The sequence below is a fragment of the Loxodonta africana genome, chromosome 8, assembly GCF_030014295.1.
Source record: "Loxodonta africana isolate mLoxAfr1 chromosome 8, mLoxAfr1.hap2, whole genome shotgun sequence".
Classification (NCBI taxonomy): Eukaryota; Metazoa; Chordata; class Mammalia; order Proboscidea; family Elephantidae; genus Loxodonta; species Loxodonta africana.
Window position 1 is genome coordinate 122,501,305 of NC_087349.1, and position 21,184 is coordinate 122,522,488.

Below are 21,184 nucleotides of genomic sequence, written 5' to 3' on the forward strand. Positions count from 1 at the left end.
CATTCCTATTGGGAAGAGCAGCAAGGTCTCTGAACTACTTTTTCAGGGTTTGCCCAATATATCGGAGAGAGCTTGGTAACTTACAGGTGCATTCAAAGCAAATTATTCATTTGTGGAAGAAAGACAGGCGTTTCACTGGAAGCAATTACGGTAGTACTTTCCCCATTTCCCAGGTGTGTCTATCAACAGCCTTCCGAACAGCAGGGTCGTCAGAGCCTGATGAATCATGCACCTCTATTAGGACGAGCCCATTGTGCTACTCTTTGGAACGGTGTTTTCCCACTGCGGCCTTTTAAAAACAACTTTCCAATTTTCTTAATAGGTAATGCTGACAAGGAAAAAAAACCTTAAACAGCACAAAAGGATGTGCAGCGAAAAATAAGTCTTTCTTCACCCCCTCATTCCCCTACTTCCCCAGAGGCAATCACTGGTTCAGTTCTTTAAACTTTTTACTACAAAAAATTTCAGATACACAATTAGACTGGTATAAGGAGCCCGCGTGTGACGCATCACGCAGCCTCCACAATGGAAAACATCCCGCCGTCCTGTATTATTCCCCCTCCCCCGGCTTTTTGCTGGAGTATTTTAAAGTAAATCTAAGGCACCAGATCATTTTACCTGTCAAAAATTCAGTACGTGAATTTAAAAATGGGGGAGGGAGGACCACATTACCATTATCACGTCCAACAAGATTGCCCAAGGCTCCTTAATACCACCCAGTAACCACGGGGTCATTTTAACCCGAGGGAGTGGGACGGCCAGGAAACTACGAGAGTCAGGTCTGCGGAGCCGGACGGTGGCGCATGAAGGCGCCGGGGCTGAGATGACCGTGGCAGTCGAGCGCCCAGCGCCCGGGCCTCCCGCAGCGCCGTCATTACCTGCGCCGGGCCCGCACAGGCCAGGCCGGGCCGAAGGCTGCTGGAGCCGCGAGCTCCCTGCCTCCCCTCTCCCGGGCGGTGGCCCCAGCAAGCCCGGCGCAGCTGCACAATCCACTGTCCCCAGACACCGGCGGGTCCCAGGAGGGGAAACGATTGACACAGCTGCCTGCACCGCGCCCCCGGCCCTCCCCCGGGGCACCTGCGTCTCCCGGCGGGCCCGGGAGCTGTAACCGGCTCCCGAGCCGGGACGGGCCAGGCCCGCGGCGACCGCTCCACCCGCCGCCCACTCCCGCGCCGGGCTCTCGACACTGCGATTCGCGGACCGGGACTACAACTCCCGTCGGGCCCCGCGCCCGAGCCAATGGCGGGCCCCGGAGCATGCGTGTCGCGGCGCCTGCGCGGCAGTTTGAGTAAGCGGCCGCTCGATTGGCTGCGGGGTCGGGCGGCCGCGCGGGGCCTGTGGGAAGCGGAGTGACGGAGCGAGCGGCTGTTGGAGGAAGGAGGTGGGGGCCGGGAGCGCAAATGGCGTTGAGATGGTTCAGGGCCCTGTTCAAACTCCAGCGCTGACCATTCACCGGCGGAAGCGGCGGCGCAGGAGGCGGTGGCGGCCCAGCAGGGGCACGTAGCGGGCTCCGGTACCGGCTCCGGCGGCGGCGAGGCCAGGGAGGCCTAGGCCCGGGCCCGGCCGGCGGCGGTCAAGGCGGGGAGGGAAGTTGCGGGGTCTCCGCTGCCCCCCCCCCCGGTTTCCTATTTACCGAGAGCGGAGCGGCAGGTTTTGACGGTGGCAGATCCCCCTTCCTCACCCCCTTCCTCTCTTCGCTCACCGGCCGGCCCTGCGCTCACGCGCGGGGCTCCCGCGCCCGCCCGTGGGCCGTTGGGAGCGGGAGAGGCGGAGGCGACCCGAGGCCAAAGCACCCGCCAGGCGCCGAGGGTAAGTGAGGTTTCGGGCGGCTGCCTAGGCCGGGAGCGAGCCTGGGAGGGTGGGGGACGCCGGGGCGGCGAGAGTCTCGCTACCTCACCCGCCGTGTCTCTGAGGAAGTTGGGCAGGGGAACAAACTGCACAACTCTTTTTTTCCTTTTTTTCTCATTTTTTTCCCGGCAGCTGCTGATTTACTTCCCTCGGTATACCTGGTCGAGTGTGTAGGTTTCAGCTCTAAGACCTTTCCCGTCTTTTTCTCCACTGAGGAGACGGCCACTGAGGCCTTTACACTGTCCTAGGGATTTGGTGGCAGAGGCTTCCGGGGCGTTGGAAACTACATCCCTTTTCTGGGCGGTCAGGGTAGGAAGGGTCGAAAAGTTGCTTGAGTTTCCAGCCGCAGGGGCCCCTTCTCCCATTACCGTCCTGCGCACCGTTCGCCTCCAGGTGAGGATTTCTGAGTGGTTAGGTTTGCCCCTTTCGACTTTCCTTTTTTTTGTGGAAGCTCCTAAGCCGGACAGACGCTAGATATGGTCGGTGGCTAAGTGTGAGGACTCTGTCTCAGCTCATTTCCCTGAAAATTCGACCTGCCTTTGGGCTGAGGCAAAGGCCCAATGACCGAAAAAACTTAACTGTGCATCATTCTTTCCTTTTTAGTTAGGGTGGTCTTTGGAGTTTGAAGCCTGAACAAGATAGTCTGTGTACTTGAGGCCCCATTTAAAACACATCCAGTACGTCTGCGTGCTGGTGTTTTAATTTATACGTGTTTTACACTTTATGCTTAGAGACAGCCACTGCAATAGTCTGTTTACTGACTTTTAAGAAAACTTTTTTTTAATGGAAAATTATAAAGGAAATAAAAAATAGGGGTTTTATATAATGAACTCTTTTGTACCCGTCGCTCGGTTTCAACACGTTAACTTTTAATCAAATTTGTTTCACCTACACAGGTTCCATTCTGCACACCGTAGCGTTAAGGAAAAAAAACGCTGAGACTTCATCAAGAAGTATTTTAGTATTTACTTGTTAAAAGACGTGGACTCTTTCGAAAAACATAGGCTCAGTATTATTATCATTTAGCCAAAAGCCAAACCCGTTGCAGTCCAGTCGATTCTAACTCGTAGGGACCCTATAAGACAGAGTAGAACTGCCGCATAGTGCTTCCAAGGAGTGGCTGGTGCGTTTGAACTACCAACCCTTTGGTTTGCAGCCATAGCTCTTAACCACTGTGCCACCAGGGCTCCATTATCACTTTTAAAATAATTAACCATTCATTTGTATCAAATGCCAATGTATGAAGTCTATTGCTAGACTTTAATTTTCAACAGTGAATCTTTTGTGGTTCTAAGTGCATTTTTATAATGATTTTTTCTTGTGTGGGCTTAAAGGAGCTCAAGTCTAAATTTTTGGTTTGGCCCTTCAGTCTGCATTTTTAGGTGATTACTGCATAAGTGTATCCAAAACATTCTGGGGTTGTTGTTGTGTTCTAAATGCAGGTCTGCAGATCAGGGCTTTATGTTCTTGAAGGAATAAGGAGAAAAAATGACTATTTTTCTGGTCTATGGTAGCTCCCCAATGTGCTTAGTTTTGTTTGGAATGTAAGTAACAGGAAAGATACAAGATTCTTTATCGTAAATCTGTAGTACAAGGAGAAATCGATCTTCTCAGGAAAAAGTTTTATGACATGTTAGGAAGTTTTTAGATAAATTACCAATTATTTTAAGACAGATGTGTATGATGACCAAATTAATCGTTATTGTGTCAAGTTATAATCATGGGAGGCAGGAATGTTCTACTTAATATATATAACTAAGTTGGACAGTGATGAGTCACTATAAAATGTCTTTAAAGCATAGGCCGTATATCATTAAAATTGTTCTAAGTTTCAAAGTAATGAAGATTTTCAAGTCTGGAGGCAGCTGCTCACTTTTTTCCTTGTTATATTGGTATTTGGAAACCCTGATGGCGTAGTGGTTAAGTGCTGTGGCTGCCCAACAAAAGGTTGGTGGTTCAAATCCACCAGGCGCTCCTTGGAAACTCTATGGGGACAGTTCTACTCTGTCCTGTAGGGTCGCTGTGAGTCGGAATCGACTCGCCGGCAGAGGGTTTGGTTTGTTTTGGTTTATATTAGTATCTAAACTTCACAAGGGCAAAGTGTAAGAAATCGATAAGAAGTATTTAAAAATAATGTAATTTGCTTTTTAAAAATGTTTGATTCTTGACTTACTGTCCTGACAATTTTTTTTTCCTTCCTAGTATCTGTTGTTGTTATAAAGATAAATCAATTTGTCCCTTATAAAGGTAGTAGGAAAAATAAAGATAATGTGTTTGTATTGCTTTGCTTGATGATCCACGGAACAACGTAGTACGCTAGATTTCACCAGCCCCAGAATATATAACTCGGCAAATGAGCACAGCGCCATGGGGACAAGGAAGATAGAATAAGGATGGTTTCTTGCACTCTGGGACATGACCACCTAAGGAATAGTTTTCAAGTCACTGTCCGAATTACATTAGACCAAGAATCGGAATCTTCAAGTTTGGGTTAAAAGATGCAGGTTGTAATACATAAGAACACTGCACCAAATTCTGGCTTTCTTTTCTGCTGTGAATAAGTGCTCTGAAATTTCAAGAAAACTAAACTTAGTCGAGTATTTAACGTTTCTGAGATGCTAACAAAAAAAAATTTTGTTCTACCTAAGATTTTATATTAGGGTAATTACCCTATTTAGAGTACATTTTTAAGGGTAAACTTGATGTTTGTACAAATAGTAAATAGTTCATTTAGAACACAGATGTTTCACTATAAGTAAGTTTTGTGGATGCTATCTTATAAATTGGCTAGTCATGCCTTTTTTACTTTGTAAGTAGTGTATGAGTATGTACTCATCGTTAAAAAAAAATTGAATTGGCGTATGGAAGTATATGGAGTAAAAATGAGCCTCTTTACACCCTTTCCCAGTATTTTTTAAACCATTTTTAAAGGCTTGTATCTTGTCCTGAATGTTGAAAGTAAGATGGGGAGAATCTGTAAGTTCTTATTTTTATATTTGGTATTAGTTACTTGGAGGTTATATATATGTATGTTTTTTTTTTTTTTTTTTACAGGGAATATGAAACAGGTGTCAAAATGACATCCAGATTTGGGAAAACATACAGTAGGAAAGGAGGAAATGGCAGTTCAAAGTTCGATGAAGTCTTTTCCAACAAACGGACTACCCTTAGCACAAAATGGGGAGAGACCACATTTATGGCTAAATTAGGGCAGAAGAGGCCCAATTTCAAACCAGATATCCAGGAAATCCCAAAGAAACCTAAGTTGGAAGAAGAAAATACTGGGGATCCTTTTGGATTTGATAGTGACGATGAGTCTCTACCAGTTTCTTCAAAGAATTTAGCCCAGGGTAAGGGTTCCTCTTATTCAGAATCTAGTGAAGCTGCTCAGCTGGAAGACGTCACGTCTGTACTTGAAACTAATAGCAAAATTAGTCATCCAGTGGGTGAAGACAGTGTTGAATCTGATAAATGCTTACCTTTGGAAGATATTCTGGTTGGAAAAGAAAAGAGCACAAACCGTATCTTTGAAGGTGACGCAAGCAAAAGTAGCTGTGCTAAATTAATAAGTTCAGGTAAGTTTGGATTTTCTTTATCTTGATCCATGTAGCATCATGCAAGCCATTTAGTTAAATGGTTTAAATTCAGAAATATTAAAACTCTTGGATTTTGTTTCTACACTTAAGATTATTGGAGACTGTTGACAATTTTGTAAAGGAAATTTAAGAACTTAAACCAGTTGGAGGTTGGAATTTTATTTAAACAATTTGGACTAGATGTTCTAGACTGTTTTTCCGGGTACATTTGGGGAACAGTCATTCATAAATCCCTGATTCCAGTTCCAACTAGAAACATCTTTTTTTGTTGTGTCTCATTTCTGTTATTGTAGAGGGTTTGGATGGTTATTGATAATGAAAGTGAGATGAACATTTACAGTGAAGATGAGCTTTAGGAGTGATACACTTTTCTCCAGAACTAGTTCAGGATGGTTAAGGAGGTATTGAGTGGAATCAATGAAGAATTGAACTGTATTGTATATTGAGATCAGTTTGGAATCTTTCTGGGGCTAGTAGCAACTTGTATTAGTAAATTTTAATCCATAAAACTGATTGTATTTTATAAATGTTAATTGGTAAATATGGAATCTAGTAGTCAAGAAACAGTTCGTTTTATTAGTTACACTCCTACTGCTGTAAGGGCTGAGACTTATAATAAATGGTAAAGGTACGATTAATTAAAGCTTGAGGAGCTAAAAAGGAAGTGCAAGGAAGGGAGCGAGCCTGTTGTCAGCAATAGGACAGAGGTGGCCACTGTAGTGGCAGACAGCTTAGTTCACAACTTGTGACAGTCACAATTTAGCAATATGAAAGTTTAGATAGATCTTATGTTTTGAAAAATTAAAGACAGGCTGTCCTGGTACTGAATTCTTAAGAGGAAATTTGTCCTTTGGGAGCTCAGTATTTTATGTCAAGCTGCATAATGGACTGTGCCTTGCATAGTTTCACTAAAAATGCTGAGCATTTTTCACTCCTTTTTTGAATGTCTCACCCTTGGATGAGAGGATAAGCCAGCTGTTATTGTCATTCCCTTGATCTTCTGGGTTAATTCTGATTTGGCTGTCCTTACTGCTTTGTCCACATTTCTCTGGAAGCATTGTTCATAAACTAATGATAAGCTAAATCTTCATGAAAAAACACAGTATAAAAACTGTTCCCAAGTCAGCTCCAAAGAATGTATTATAACCATAGAATTATTGTGCTGCAATTAATTTTAACTAAACTCTTCGTTTTTTTCCCTAGATTTTATTTATTTATTTTATTGTTGTTGAGAATACACACAGCAAAACATACACATACACATTCTTTGAATCATGCAACCATTTTGAGCCTCCTTCTCTGAGTTGTTTCTTCATTAACATAAACTGATTGCCCCTTACGATTCTTCACTAACTTTTTGAGTTGCTCTTGTCAGTTCGGAAACCCTGGTGGTGTCGTGGTTAAGAGCTATGGCTACTAATGAAAAGGTTGGCAGTTCAGATCCACCGGGCGCTCCTTGGAAACCATATGGGGAAGTTCTACTCTGTCCATAGGGTCGCTATGAGTTGGAATTGACTCGATGGCAATGGGTTTTTATGGGGTTGTCAGTTTGATTCTGTGTAATTCTTAACAAGTGCATAATGCTCAAAGTAGACGTTTTTATTTTATTTATCCCTTATTTTTATTGTGCTTTAGATGGTTTACAGAGTAAATTAGTTTCTCATTAAACAATACGTATACTATTTTGTGATACTGGTTGCCAAGCCCACCATGTGTCAACGCTTTTCCCCTCCTGGGCTTTGGTTCCCCATTTCCATTCATCCAGCTTTCCTGTCCAGTTCCCTTTTCGTCCTTGCCCCTGAGCTGGTGTGCCCATTTAGTGTCATATACATGATTGAGCTACATGTATCATTGTTTGTTTTATGGGCCTGTCTAATCTTGGCTGAAGAGTGAGCCTCAGGAGTGACTTCAGTACTGAGTTAAAAGGGTGTCCTGGGTCAAGGAAGAACTTTTTTACGAGTTAAGCTCAACTATTGTTTGGTTTTAAGATAACTTAAGGGAATGATTTTTGGTTTAAGGTTTAAAGATTATCTCAGGGCAGTGTTTTCAGGGGTTCATCCACTCTCCATGGAAACCCTGTGGGGCAGTTCTACTCTGTCCTGTAGGGTTGCTATGAGTTGGAATTGACTTGACAGCACCTAACAACAATAACAACATGGTAGTTCTATGTTTAGTTTTTTGAGGAACTGTGACACTGTTTTCACAATGACTGTAGCATTTTGCATTCCCACCAGCAATGGATAAGGGTTCCAATTTCCCCACATCCTCGCCAACATCTGTTGTTATTTTTTTTAATGCCTTAGACATCCTAGTGGGAGTGAAATGGTATCTCACTGTGGTTATGATTTGCATCTCTCTGATGGTTAATGATGCTTAGCATCTTTTTATGTGGCCAGTTGAATGTTTTTTTTTTTTTTTTTTTGGTGAAATGTCTGTTTGGGTCCTTTGCCTGTTTTATGATGATTGGATTATTTGTCTTTTTGTTGTCAAAATTTTATGTTGTATTTTGGTTATTAGATTCTCAGTGGATATGTGGTTTCCAAAGATATTATCCCAGTCAGTAGCTTGTCTTTTCACTTTTTTTGTGATTTTTTTTTTTAATTGTGCTTTAAGTGAAAGTTTACAAATCAAGTTAGTTTCTCATACAGAAATTTATATACAACTTGCTATAAACTCCTAGTTGGTTTCCCCCTAATAAGACAGCACGCTCCTTCCCTCCACTCTCATTTTCGTGTCCATTTGGCCAGCTTCTGACCCCCTCTGCCCTCTAACTGGTAATATCTTTTGATGAACAAAAGTTTTTAATTTTTGTGTGGTTCCATTTTTTTATTTTGTCTTTTGTTATTAGGTAATCCGTTGTCAATAAAGTCTTCATTTTATGAACACACACAGAGGTTAAGTGACCTGTCCAAGGTCTGCTAGTGACTGATGGGAACTAGGTTCATTTATAGATTTTTCAGTATGTTTGTTGAGCACCTACTATGTGTCAGCCAAATGCTATTCCATTTCAGTTAACTAGTGTTCTTAGTGTCATATCTTGCTGTGCCCCAATAGTTAATCCACAGTGTAAGGCAGATAGGCTGGAAAAAGATGAGACTGGGCAAGTGGTGAGAGTGGTCAAGGAAGACAGACGCAGACTCTGGTGGCAGAGGGTATCAACAGGGATGAATGCTTAGCCAGAGGGGTTCCAGGAACTGGGAAGCTGAATATTCATAGGCAGCAGTTACATAGCTGTACTAATGATAACTGTATTTGTGTCTCAGTTGCCATTTGAACTGGAACGGGAACTGGCAACAGTTTCTGTACATGAGATACTAGCTTCCCGGTCTGAAGTTTGTAGCTAAATAATAGTTCTCAAGCTGATACTGTGAAAATAGGAACCCAAAATGTTTACTAAAGTACAGGGAAATAGGTATTCAGGAACATCACCCTTAGTTGGAAGGGAATCATGTAGCACTATGAATAGTCTTTTTTTTTTTTTTCCTTCGTCTCCCTTAACCACTCAGAGCTCAGCAACCCTGGCAGCCCCCTGTAGGATAAGGAAGGAACTTTGAGGAAATACTTTTAATTCTCAGATAGTCTTATCCTATACCTAACATATACAGATTAGCTCTTCTTATAAACTGCTTGTAAGTTTATATGTTTATAAGTCAGTTATATGTCTGGAAATGCTTGTATACGTTATGACTTTTCCTTTCTTTGCCCCTCCCTCAAAAATTCGGCATTTGTGTCTGGAGCGTTGTGTAACATATGTCAGAGTGTCATTGCCTTTACTTCCACTCAGAAAGCCTTTTGATTTTAGTTGAAGTTTAGAAAATCAAGTTATGATAAGGGGATTTTATAAATTCAAAGGGGTTCCTAACCATTTTTGAATTAGGGACTGTTTTTGAGAATGATAAAAATTTTGGACCCTTTCTCAAGAGAAGAATGCTTGTGCACCTACTTAGATCTCAGAAATCTTTTGCAGGGCATGTTCAGGCATTTTATCCAGGAACCTGTGGTAAATTTTACCAACAAGTTGTTCAGACTATACAGGTTAAGTTCCATAATATCCTTCTCATTGAGTGTTCCTGCTCATTCAAAACATTTTTTGCTGTAGAAACATATCATAGAACAGGGCTCATCCAACTCAAACTTTTACTATATTCTCCAAGTATTAAGTTTGTAAGTGTATTCTCTTTCAAAAGGGAAATAAGTGTTTAATTCTTAGGCACTGTTACAATACTTTGTTGTAAATACTTTATAACACATACTATTTTTTTCCACCCTTTTTTTAATTGTGGCTCATTTGAAAGGGGCAGCTCATGGTGAAGTCATGATAAAATGTGTAGTGGTTGCCATTTTCCATTTAGGTGCATGATGGGTAGAAAACCGGGAAGCTAGATTACAAACTGAATGAGAACTGTAGGAAAAGGATTGAGTTGCTTAAATATCCTAACCTTTAGTTATTTAAAAAAAAAAAAAAACTCTTGTTCAAATTTCAGCCACACTAGCATAAAATCGTAAAAAAACCTTCTGTTTTTTAAAAAAAAAAAACATAGCCATCGAATTGATTGTGACTCATAGTCACCCTGTAGGACAGAGTATAACTGCCCCATAGGATTTCCAAGGCTGTAATCTTTACAGAAGCAGACTGACACATCTTTCTTTTGCAGAGCAGCTGGTGGGTTTGAACCTCAGACCATTTGGTTAGCAGCTGAGCGCTTAAACCGCTGTGCCACTCAGGCTCCAAAAAGAACCCCCAAGTACCCATTATCCTGGTTTAACAGTTGTCAGTATTTGGCTAGTCTTGTTTCATCCGTTCTACACACTGCTCTCTCCCACCTCTTATTCTCTACCCCCTTGATTATTTTAAAATTATCTAATCTTTTTAAAAACAAAAAATTCTGATTGCGGCATCCATAGAAATGATCATGTAGTTCTTTTCCTTAGCTCTGTTGATGTGGTGTATTATGTTGATTGATTTTCCAATGTTCAACCATCTCTGCATTACTGGAGTAAATCCCACTTGGTCATGGTGTATGACTCTTAATATGCTGTTGGATTCTGTTAGTATTTTGTATCTATGTTTGTAAGGGATATTGGCCTGTAATTTTGTTTTCTTGTGGTGTCTTTGTCTGTGTCTGGTATAAGGGTTATGTTTGCTTCATAGAATTAGAAAGTATTCCTTCTCTGTCTTTTGGACTTTGAACAGGGTTGGTGTCAGTTCTTTTCTAAGTGTTTGGTAGAATTCCCCAGTGAAGCTGTCTGGCCTGGGACTTTTCGTGTGTGTTATTTATTTTTTAAATAGTTTGTCCATTTCGTTTAGGTTATCCAGTTTGTTGCTGTACAGTTGTTCAAAATATTCTATTGTAATTCTCTTTATTTCTGTGTGGCCAGTTATAATGTCCCCTTTCATTTCTTATTTTGGTTATTTGCATCCTCTTTCTCTGTCTTTTTTGTCAGTCTAGCTAAAATAAAGGTTTATCAGTTTTATTGGTCTTCTCCAAGAACCAACTTCTGGTTTTGTTGATTCTATTTTTCTGTTTTCTATTTTATTTATTTCTGCTCTTATCTTTGTTATTTTCCTGTGGGTAGGTTTAGGCTTAGCTTGGTCTTCTAGTTCCTCGAGTTATCTGTTGGGCTGTTAATTTAAGATCTTTTTTTTATGTGGGCATTTATTGCTATAAAGTTTACCTCTGAGTATTGCCTTTGCTGCATCCCATAAGTTTTGGTATGTTGTGCTTTCATTTTCATTTGACTAAGAGATTAGTGATTGCTTCTTTGACCCATTGGTAGTTTAATAGTGTGTTGTTTAATTTTCATATATGAATCTATTTTCCAGTGTATTGTTATTAATTTCTAGCTTCACCCTGTTGTCGGAGAAAATACTTCCTAGGATTTCCATCCTTTTAAATTTGTCAAGACTTGCTTTGTGACCTGAAATGTGGTCTGTCCTGGAGAGTGAGTGATCCATGTGCGCTGGAGTAGAATGGATATTTTGCTGTTGTTGGGTGAAGTGTTCTATGTATGTCTGTTAAGTCTAGTTGGCTTTAGTGTCATTCAGGTTCTCTGTTCCTTGTTGCTGTTTTTTTCTAGATGTTCTATAATCAAAGTCGTGTATTGAAGTCTCCAACTATTATTGTAGTGCCATCTATTTCTCCCTTCAGTTCTCTCAGTGTTTGTTTTATATATTTAGGTGCCCCAGTGTTAGGTCCATATGTCTTTATGATCTTTACATCTTGGTGAATTGACCCTTCTGTCACTAGGTAATGTCCATCTTCATCTCTTCTAAAAAATTTGTCTTAGAATCTGTTTTGCGTGATAAGATTGCCACCGCAACTCTTTTGGTTATTATTTGCACAGAATGTTTTTGCCATGCTTTCACTTTGAACCTATTTATGTTCTAGGATCTAAGGTGTGTCTTAGTTACCTAGTTTCTTTATAATGTGTATCTGGTTTTGTTTTTCATATTTAAGTCTTTGATTTATCTAGAATATATCTTCATGTTTGATCTAGAGAACTCTGTTTTTCCCCAGGAATTCAAATGCCCTTCATCATCCGTCTTCATGTGGATTTGAGGTTGCACAGTCAACATACACTTAATTCCTGTATACGTTTTCCTCCTCTTTTAAACCAATTTTTAGAAAGTATATTTTTAGAGTGTTTGAAAACTTCGTGACACTACAGGTACTCTCCTTGAAAAATGTGTGCATTTTTCTCATGCAGTTTCACAAGATTTGCAGGACCTGTCCATAGATCCCAAACCAAACCTTCCTCCCCACTTTTTAAAGAAGTGAGGGGTTTTACTTATAAGAATTGACTTCGCTCAAACCAAAAACCAAACCCGTTGCTGTCAAATCGATTCCTACTCATAACAGCCCTATAGGACAGTGGAACTGCCCCATAGAGTTTCCAAGGACCACCTGGTGGATTTGAACTGCCGACCTTTTGGTTAGTAGCTGTAGCACTTAACCACTAAGCCACCAGGGTTTCTGACTTCATTCAAGGAAGCCTTAAATCATCCTACCTGTTTATTTTAGCACTCAGTCCTTTGTAAAACTAGGTATGCTTGTGCTATTGCAAGTACTGATATTGTTAGTGTTTTTATTTTTAAGGGATTGATCTCTTTACAAAATTAAAAATCCTTAAGGGAATAATGAGCTGAAGTTGCTTATTGTTTTTTGGACAAGTAAAATGAGGCTTATAGAAGTTATATGCTTTGCCAAATTTTCACACACCTAGTTACTGGTTTAGCTGTGGTTCAGCCTTACGCTTCTAAAACTCTAAATTGCATATTGTCTTCTTTAGTATGCTGAATTTCCTCCCTTGAATACTACCTAGTATATGGAAGACTAAGCACCAATCTAGGGATGCAAAGAACTAAAATTCAAAAGCATTTGCAGGCATACTTTGGAGGTATTATGGATTTGGTTCCAGACCACTGCAATAAAGTGAATATCTCAATAAATGAGTCACACGGATTTTTTTGGTTTTCCAGTGCATATCAGAGTTATGCTACCGTAACTGTTAAGTGTGCGATAACATTATGTCTCAAAAAAAAAGTACATACCTTAATTAAAAAATACTTTGTTGCTAAAAAATGTTAACCATCTTCAGAACCTTCAGAGAGTCATAATCTTTTTTGCTGGTGGCGGGTCTTGCCTGGATGTTGATGGCTGCTGACTGGTTGCTGAAGGTTCGGGTGGCTGTGGTAATTTCTTAAAATAAGGCAGCAGTGAAGTTTGCTGCATCAATTGACTCTTCCTTTCACAAGAGATTGTAGTATGTGATGCCGTTTGATAGCATTTTACCCACAGTAGACCTTCTTCCAAAATTGGAGTCAGTGCTCTCAAACGCTGCCGCTGCATTATCAACTAAGTTTGTGTAATATTCTAAATCCTTTGTTGCCATATGTCAACAGTGTTCACATCGTCTTCACTAGGAGTAGATTATATCTCAAGAAACCACTTTCTTTGCTCATTCATAAGAAGCAACTCCTCATACTTTAAAAGTTTTATCATGAGGTTGCAGCAGTTGAGTGACCTCTTTAGGCTGTACTTCTAGTTCTCTTGCTGTTTCCACCATGTCTGCAGTTACTTCCTCCGCTGAAGTCTTGTACCGACTGAAAGTCATCCATTAGGGTTGGCATCAGCTTCTTCCAAACTTCTGTTAATGTTTGTGTTTTGACCTCCTTCCATGAATCACTGATGTTCTTAATGACATCTAGAACGATGAATCCTTTTAGAGAGTTTTCAGTTTACTTTGCCCAGATCCATCAGAGGAATCACTATATATGGCAGCAATCACCTTGCAAAATGTATTTCTTAAATTTTAAGACTTGAAAGTTGAAATCACCCTTGATCTGTGGTCTTCAAACGGATGTTGTGTTAGCAGGCTTGAAAACAGCGTTAATCTCCTTGTATGTCTCCATCAGAGCTCTTGGGTGACCAGGTACATTGTCAGTGAGTAGTAATGGTTTAAAAGGACTCTTGTTTTCTGAGCAGTAGGTCTCGACAGTGGGCCTAAGGTACTCTGTAAACCACGTCATGGAGAGACGTGCTGTCATCCAGGCCTTGTCGTCCCATGGACGGAGCACAGGCGCAGTAGATTCCGCCTCAGTCTTAAAGGCTCTAGGAGCTGTGGAGTGGTAGATGAGCGTTGGCTTCAACTTAGTCGTCAGCCGTGTTGGCCCTCAGGGAGAGAATGAGCCTGTCCTTCGAAGCTCTGAAGTCAGGCGTTGACTTTTCTTTACCTAAGGAAGTCCTAGATGGCATCTTCTTCCAGTGTGTAAGGCTGTTGCGTCTGCACTGAAGATCTGTTGTTTAGTGAAGTCAGGCATTGACTTCTCTTTACCTAAGGAAGTCTGAGATGGCATCTTCTTCCAGTGTGTAAGGCAGTTGCGTCTGCACTGAAGATCTGTTGTTTAGTGAAGTCAGGCGTTGATTTCTCTTCACCTAAGGAAGTCCGAGATGGCGTCTTCTTCCAGTGTTTAAGGCTGTTGCGTCTGCACTGAAGATCTGTCGTTTAGTGAAGTCAGGCGTTGACTTCTCTTCACCTAAGGAAGTCCGAGATGGCATCTTCTTCCAGTATGTAAGGCCGTTGTGTCTGCACTGAAGATCTGTCGTTTAGTGAAGTCAGGCGTTGACTTCCCTTCACCTAAGGAAGTCCGAGATGGCATCTTCTTCCAGTGTGTAAGGCTGTTGCGTCTGCACTGAAGATCTGTTGTTTAGTGAAGTCAGGCATTGACTTCTCTTTACCTAAGGAAGTCTGAGATGGCATCTTCTTCCAGTGTGTAAGGCAGTTGCGTCTGCACTGAAGATCTGTTGTTTAGTGAAGTCAGGCGTTGATTTCTCTTCACCTAAGGAAGTCCGAGATGGCGTCTTCTTCCAGTGTTTAAGGCTGTTGCGTCTGCACTGAAGATCTGTCGTTTAGTGAAGTCAGGCGTTGACTTCTCTTCACCTAAGGAAGTCCGAGATGGCATCTTCTTCCAGTATGTAAGGCCGTTGCGTCTGCACTGAAGATCTGTCGTTTAGTGAAGTCAGGCGTTGACTTCCCTTCACCTAAGGAAGTCCGAGATGGCATCTTCTTCCAGTGTGTAAGGCCGTTGCGTCTGCGATGAAGATCTGTTGTTTAGTGAAGTCAGGCGTTGACTTCTCTTCACCTAAGGAAGTCCGAGATGGCATCTTCTTCCAGTGTGTAAGGCCGTTGTGTCTGCGCTGAAGATCTGTTGTTTAGTGAAGTCAGGTGTTGACTTCTCTTCACCTAAGGAAGTCCGAGATGGCATCTTCTTCCAGTGTGTAAGGCCGTTGCGTCTGCACTGAAGATCTTCTGTTTAGTGTGGCCCGTTGAATCAGTTATCTTAGCGAAATGTTCTCGGTAACTTGCTGCAGCGTCCACATCAGCACTTGCTGCTTCGCTCTATATGTCTGTGTTATGAAGATGGCTTCCCCTTAGACCTCTGGAATCAGCCTCTGCCACGTTCCGACTTCTCTTCTGCGGCTTCATCACGTCTCTCAGCCTTCATAGAATGGAAGAGAGTTCAGCCTTGCTCTGGTTTACGCTTTGGCTTAAGAGAATGTCCTGGCTGGTTTGATTTTTCTATCCACACCACTAAAACTTTCTCCATATCAGCAATAAAGGCTGTTACTCTTCCTTATGTTTCATGTGTTCACTGGAGCGGCACTTTTAATTTCCTTCAAGGACTTTTCCTTTGCATTCACACTGTGACTGTTTGGTGCAAGAGGCCTACCTTTCTGCCCGTCTTGGCTTTTGACGTGCCTTCTCACTAAGGTTAAATCGTTTCTGGCTTTTGGTTTAAAGTGAGACACGAGCGAATCTTCTTTGACTTGAACAGTTAGAGGGCATTGTAGGGTTATTAATTACCATAATTTCAGTATTGTTGTGTCTCAGGGAATAGGGAGGCCCCAGGAGAGGGAGAGAAGCAGGAAACAGCCTGTCTGTCGGTGGAGCACTCAGTCATCTTGTATGGTCATGGTTCTTGGTGCCCAAAAACAAATAGTAACATCAAAGATCACTGATTACAGATCACCATAACAGATATAATAATAATGAAAAAAATATATAGTGAGAATTACCAAAATGTAACACAGACACGAAGAGAGCACATGCTGTTGGCACCAGTAGACTTATTGATGCAGGGTTGCCAGAAACCTTCAGTTTGTAAAAAATGAAGTATGTGCAAGTCTCAGTAAAGCTAAGTGCAATAAAATGAGGTGTGCCTGTGTTCAGTATCTGATAACAGATGGTGCTGGGCTGTCTTGCACAAAGGTCTATAGATCCAGTCTTCACCCTTTTTCCTTGAGGAAGAACATTAGGCTCTAGAATGTGGTTTTAGATCCCTTGCACGAAGCAGGAGTACTCAAGAATTAAGGGATTGATGAGTTTATAGGTTAGATTCCCCTAAGAAAAGTCTTACAGATTGCTAAAAGTACTTCCCAAATTTTGGTGAAGTTGTAATAGTTTGAAATTACTTGCATTTGTGTGATGTTCTATAAGCTGCAAAATATCTTGAAGTGTATTACCTTCTTTTATCTGTTCAGTGTACTTTAATAGTAATGAATCTGTAGTTTATGCTACGTAGTTGAATAAATGGATAGATTATGTTTGCTGATGATACAGTTCCTTTAGTGAGAAAACTTCTATGTGATTAGATGCTGGCGAGTCAGTTCCAATTCATAGTGACCCTATGACCCTATGTATAACAGAAGGAAATGCTGCCCAGTCCCGCGCCATCATTGCTGTTTGAGCCCATTGGTGCAGCTACTATGTCATTGCACGTTATAAGGGTCTTCCTGCCATACGCATAGCATATGACACAGCTTCTTTCCGTAGAGCACTTTATTACTATTTCCGTTTGAAACAAATTTACAAGATAAGCTGACAACAAAGTTCGACCCTTATTATCATATGAAAGGCAGCCTATTGATGTGAACAGTAACTCAAAGTATTATCCCTTTAGGCCAAAACGCAAACACAACATAGTACACTCTCACTCAGATTTTAGGGGAAATGAGGGCAATTTAAGTAAAACCTGATGTAATTTTTTAAACATGGGCAATAAAGTTTATTAAGACTGTATAGAGCTGCTGTGAGTCAGAATCGACTTGATGGTTTTTGGGGGTGGTGAGATAAAGTTTATTGTCATACTCTTTTTTTTTTTTTTTTGATCAGGAGAATGATCATAAAACAATTAGAAACAGCCTAATTAAATTGTTGTATGAAGACAGTGGAATGCTGTACAACTGTAAGAAATGGTGTAGTATATAACATTTAATGGTGTTTTACAGACTTTTATTTTTTATTACCTCTTATAGATTTTACGTAGCTAAGCTTACCAAGCATTTATTAAACGTTTCTGTAGTCATTTATTTTCAATAATTCCTTCAGTAGACTTTGTTGGTGTCTTCCCCATTGAAGAGGTGAGGAAGTTGAAGCTGTCAGGAATACTTTCAGAAGTTAGACCCCAGAAGTTAGGGGTTTTACCTGAGATCTACAGAGCTAGTTAACCAGGGCGACACATGCCTAGGGTCAGCTGCCAGTGCTGTTTCCACTTGTTATGAAAGCATTGGTATCTTTTCCTCAGATTTGGTTTTAGACTTGACTTTGTTTCTATCCCGTTTAAGTTGTCAAATATCAGAGTTAGCTTTTAATCTTTAGCTTTTCAGTGTCTTACGATTAGTGATTAGCATTGCAGAGATCATGAGAACTAATGTTTGGAAAATCACTAAAAATAAAAAAGATATCCCTTGTTTGGGGCCTGAGTGGCATGGTGGTTAAGAGCTCTGCTGCTAACCAAGAGGTTGGCGGTTTGAATCCACCAGCTGCTCTTTGGGAACCACACAGGGCAGTTCTGCTCTGTTCTGTAGGGTCGGTAAGAGTCAGAATCTTTCTTGATGGCAACAGGTTTTTTTTTAATCCCTTGTTTATGTATTAAATGCTTTCTAAAGTTAAGTAAATACAAATTTAACTTAGATTATATTTAAACCTATTGAGTAGCGTTAAAGTTTTTACAGCGAATCTTTGTAAACCATATCTTTCACCTGTATCTGATAATTGAAAGTTATATATGTTTTTCTTAAATATAGGTACAACTTTTTGTAATTTTATTGCTTGGCATCGGGGTGTTTTCTGCCAATAAGTGCAGGGGTGATTAATCATAATACTAGTTTGAATCATATTCCCTTTTCTCTTCTGTGGATTCTAAAACCATAGCAGTGAACCTGTTACATTGCTGTTACATTAAAATCTGTTGGTCTCTTTCATACTTTGAATGAATCTTTTTACCATGCATGCTTTGTAACATCATAATTTGGTCATTTAGAAGATAGTGGTTCGTGAATTATGCAAATATTTCAAATGGTGGCACATTTCATTATAGAGTATCAACAAAATCACATTTGAAAAGATTTTTGAAGTGTTTTTGAGGATAAAAGTTTAAGACAACAAAAATGAACTCCCCACGTACAAAACAAATAGGCAGTTTAAGGCTTACTATTGGCTCATAGGCACATCCACTGTAGCCATTTAACCTTAGGCACTACAGCCACCATTAAAAATTCTTTGCAGTTGCATATGGCTTTTGGGATTAGAAGAAAGGAAAGCAAAAATAGCTAGAGAAACCTGTCCATGGGGACAGGTCTGTGCTAGACAAAGCTGGCATGCCTTATTGGGCAGCCCTATCCCAGATAAATGTGGACACTGCCTGAATGTTTCTATTTGTTATACTGCTTTAAAAAAACATTGCCATAGAGTCAATTCCAACTGATAGTGACCTTGTAGGACAGAGTACAACTGCCCCATAGGGTTTCCAAGGCTGTAAATCTTTACAGAAGTGGACTGTCAAATCTTTTCTCTTGTGGAGTAGCTGCTAGGTTTGAATTGCAGACCTTGTGTCTGATTAGCAGCCAAGTGCTTAACCAACACACCACCACCAGAGCACCTTTACTGGTTTAGGGTCTGCGAAATAATTTTTAATTTAGGCCTCTTTATGTGAAAAACCTGTGCCCCTGAGAAGTTGTAACAGAGTTGTTTACATGTCACTCTGAATTGATTCAGTTCCTTCACGGTGCTGAAATCTCTTGGGAGAAGTTTAAGGCAACAACTTTAAAGGATTTGGATGCCTGGGGAAGCGTTGTCACTAGAAGACATGAGAGTTACATGTTGGAGTGGGGGCAATGTCAGATATAAGCATTGATTTATTCACAATTTAAGATTACTGCAATTATTTCAAGATTTTGAAATATATTTTATGTTATTAGCCAGATAGCCTAGTTAGTTAACTTTGAAACTGATTTTATTCATGCTTTTATTCTTTGACGTAAATATTTTTCATTTTCGTAGGTAAAGTGGAGAATTTTAGTGAAGAACATGAAAAGAACATTCACCATATTTATAAAAATGCTGAAGACAGTAGTAAGAAACCCAGTGCGGAAACTACAGTGACCTCTGAATGCAAAGCTGATGAAATCAAGGAAACAAATGATACTTGGAATTCCCAGGTTGGGAAAAGGTCAGAATCTCCATCAGAAATATCTCCAATTAAGGGATCTGTAAGAACTGGTTTGTATGAATGGGATAATGATTTTGAAGATATCAGATCAGAAGATTGTATATTAAGTTTGGATAGTGATCCTCTTTTGGAGATGAAAGATGAGGATTTTAAAAAGAGGTTGGAAAATCTCAATGAAGCCGTTGAGGAAGACATTATGCAAAGTGTTCTTAGGCCAAGTAACTGTAGGACGTACTGTAGGGCCAATAAAGCAAAATCTTCACAAGGAGCATCCAATTTTGATAAGCTAATGGATGGCACTAGTCAGGCCTTAGCCAAAGCAAACAGTGAATCAAGTAAAGATGGCCTGAATCAGGCAAAGAAAGGTGGTGTAAGTTGTGGGACCAGCTTTAGAGGGACTGTTGGACGGACTAGAGATTACACCGTTCTCCATCCGTCTTGCTTGTCAGTTTGTAATGTCACCATACAGGATACCATGGAACGAAGCATGGATGAATTCACTGCATCAACTCCTGCAGATTTGGGAGAAGCTGGCCGTTTAAGAAAAAAGGCAGATATTGCGACTTCTAAGACCACTACTAGATTTCGACCTAGTAATACTAAATCCAAAAAGGATGTTAAACTTGAGTTTTTTGGTTTTGAAGATCATGATGAGACAGGAGGTGATGAAGGAGGTTCTGGAAGTTCCAATTACAAAATTAAGTATTTTGGCTTTGATGATCTCAGTGAAAGTGAAGATGATGATGATGATGACTGTCAAGTGGAAAGAAAGACAAGCAAAAAAAGAACTAAAACAGCTCCATCACCCTCTTCTCAACCTCCCCCAGAAAGCAGTGATAATTCCCAGGACAGTCAGTCTAATACCAATAATGCAGGTAAACTTGTATTTTTTTTATTACAGTAAGTAGGTGTGTTTTTTCAGGCTTAAATCAACAGCTGCCTAGTTGCCGCTTAGAAACTCAATTTTAGCCTGTTACATTTAACTTTTAATAGAAATACCTGTTTAGAACTAAAGGTATGGCCTTTTAAATGTTAATGATTAGGTCTCAAGTTGTAAGGAACCGATTTGTAGATTGAGGAGTCTTTTCATATTTGTTTTTTAATTCTTCTGTTAGCACTTGAGAATTTTAAAGTGTGCAAATACGGAGTCAGGGTTACCAAACATCTTGACTTTTCAGCTTTGAAAATCCAAATGCAATGTAGACATAAGGATAGATTTTGGACATTTAGAACCAGTTGTTATTAAAAGGTTCTGAAAGGGAGAGACACAGTCAGCCCTCATTACTTGCAGATTCCATGTTCTGCCTGTTTGCTGAAGATACTCGCAGCACTTTCACGCTCATTCAGAGGCATGTGCAGAGTGGCCAAAAATTCCCAGCTGAGGTCGAACCAGCAGGTTGGATATTCACTCGTGCACTGTTTGCTGGGACTTTATAGAATGTAGCTACATTAGGTAACAAAATCAGCTGTAATAAAAAATTAAAATGAATAAAAATCCTTTGTAGTTGGCTCAAAACTAATCAGCTAATAAAGATTTTAGAAATTCTCAAACCCCCTTAAATTGACTCAATAAAATTAAAAAGTACCAGTTAAGTATTCATTCACTCCTAACAGTTAAAATTTAATTTAACTTTTAAGGTAGTAGAACCAGGAATGACTTAAGAGACCCTCAAGGAGTTCATAGTCTCCACTGAGAAAGACAAACAGAATAGGTTAGCTGTGCTGTAAT

The 21,184-nt window shown here is 40.5% G+C and overlaps 1 protein-coding gene across 3 annotated transcripts in view; it reads left to right on the forward strand.

Annotated features, from left to right (window-relative positions):
* Nucleotides 1–1,548: 1,548 nt before the first annotated feature.
* The window catches only part of WAPL (WAPL cohesin release factor), a 93,586-nt gene continuing 73,950 nt past the window's right edge, over nt 1,549–21,184 (forward strand). Inside the window, exons 1-3 of one of the 3 annotated variants that reach the window (XM_010598255.3) lie at nt 1,549–1,809; nt 4,903–5,423; nt 19,287–20,330. In XM_010598255.3, the coding sequence (XP_010596557.1) occupies nt 4,925–5,423; nt 19,287–20,330 (1,543 nt within the window). In that variant the 5' untranslated portion in view covers nt 1,549–1,809; nt 4,903–4,924. Of the gene's footprint in view, nt 1,810–1,887; nt 2,242–4,902; nt 5,424–19,286; nt 20,331–21,184 lie in introns of those variants that run through there. The other 2 variants (XM_003418595.4, XM_023558568.2) reach the window with 2 other exon arrangements.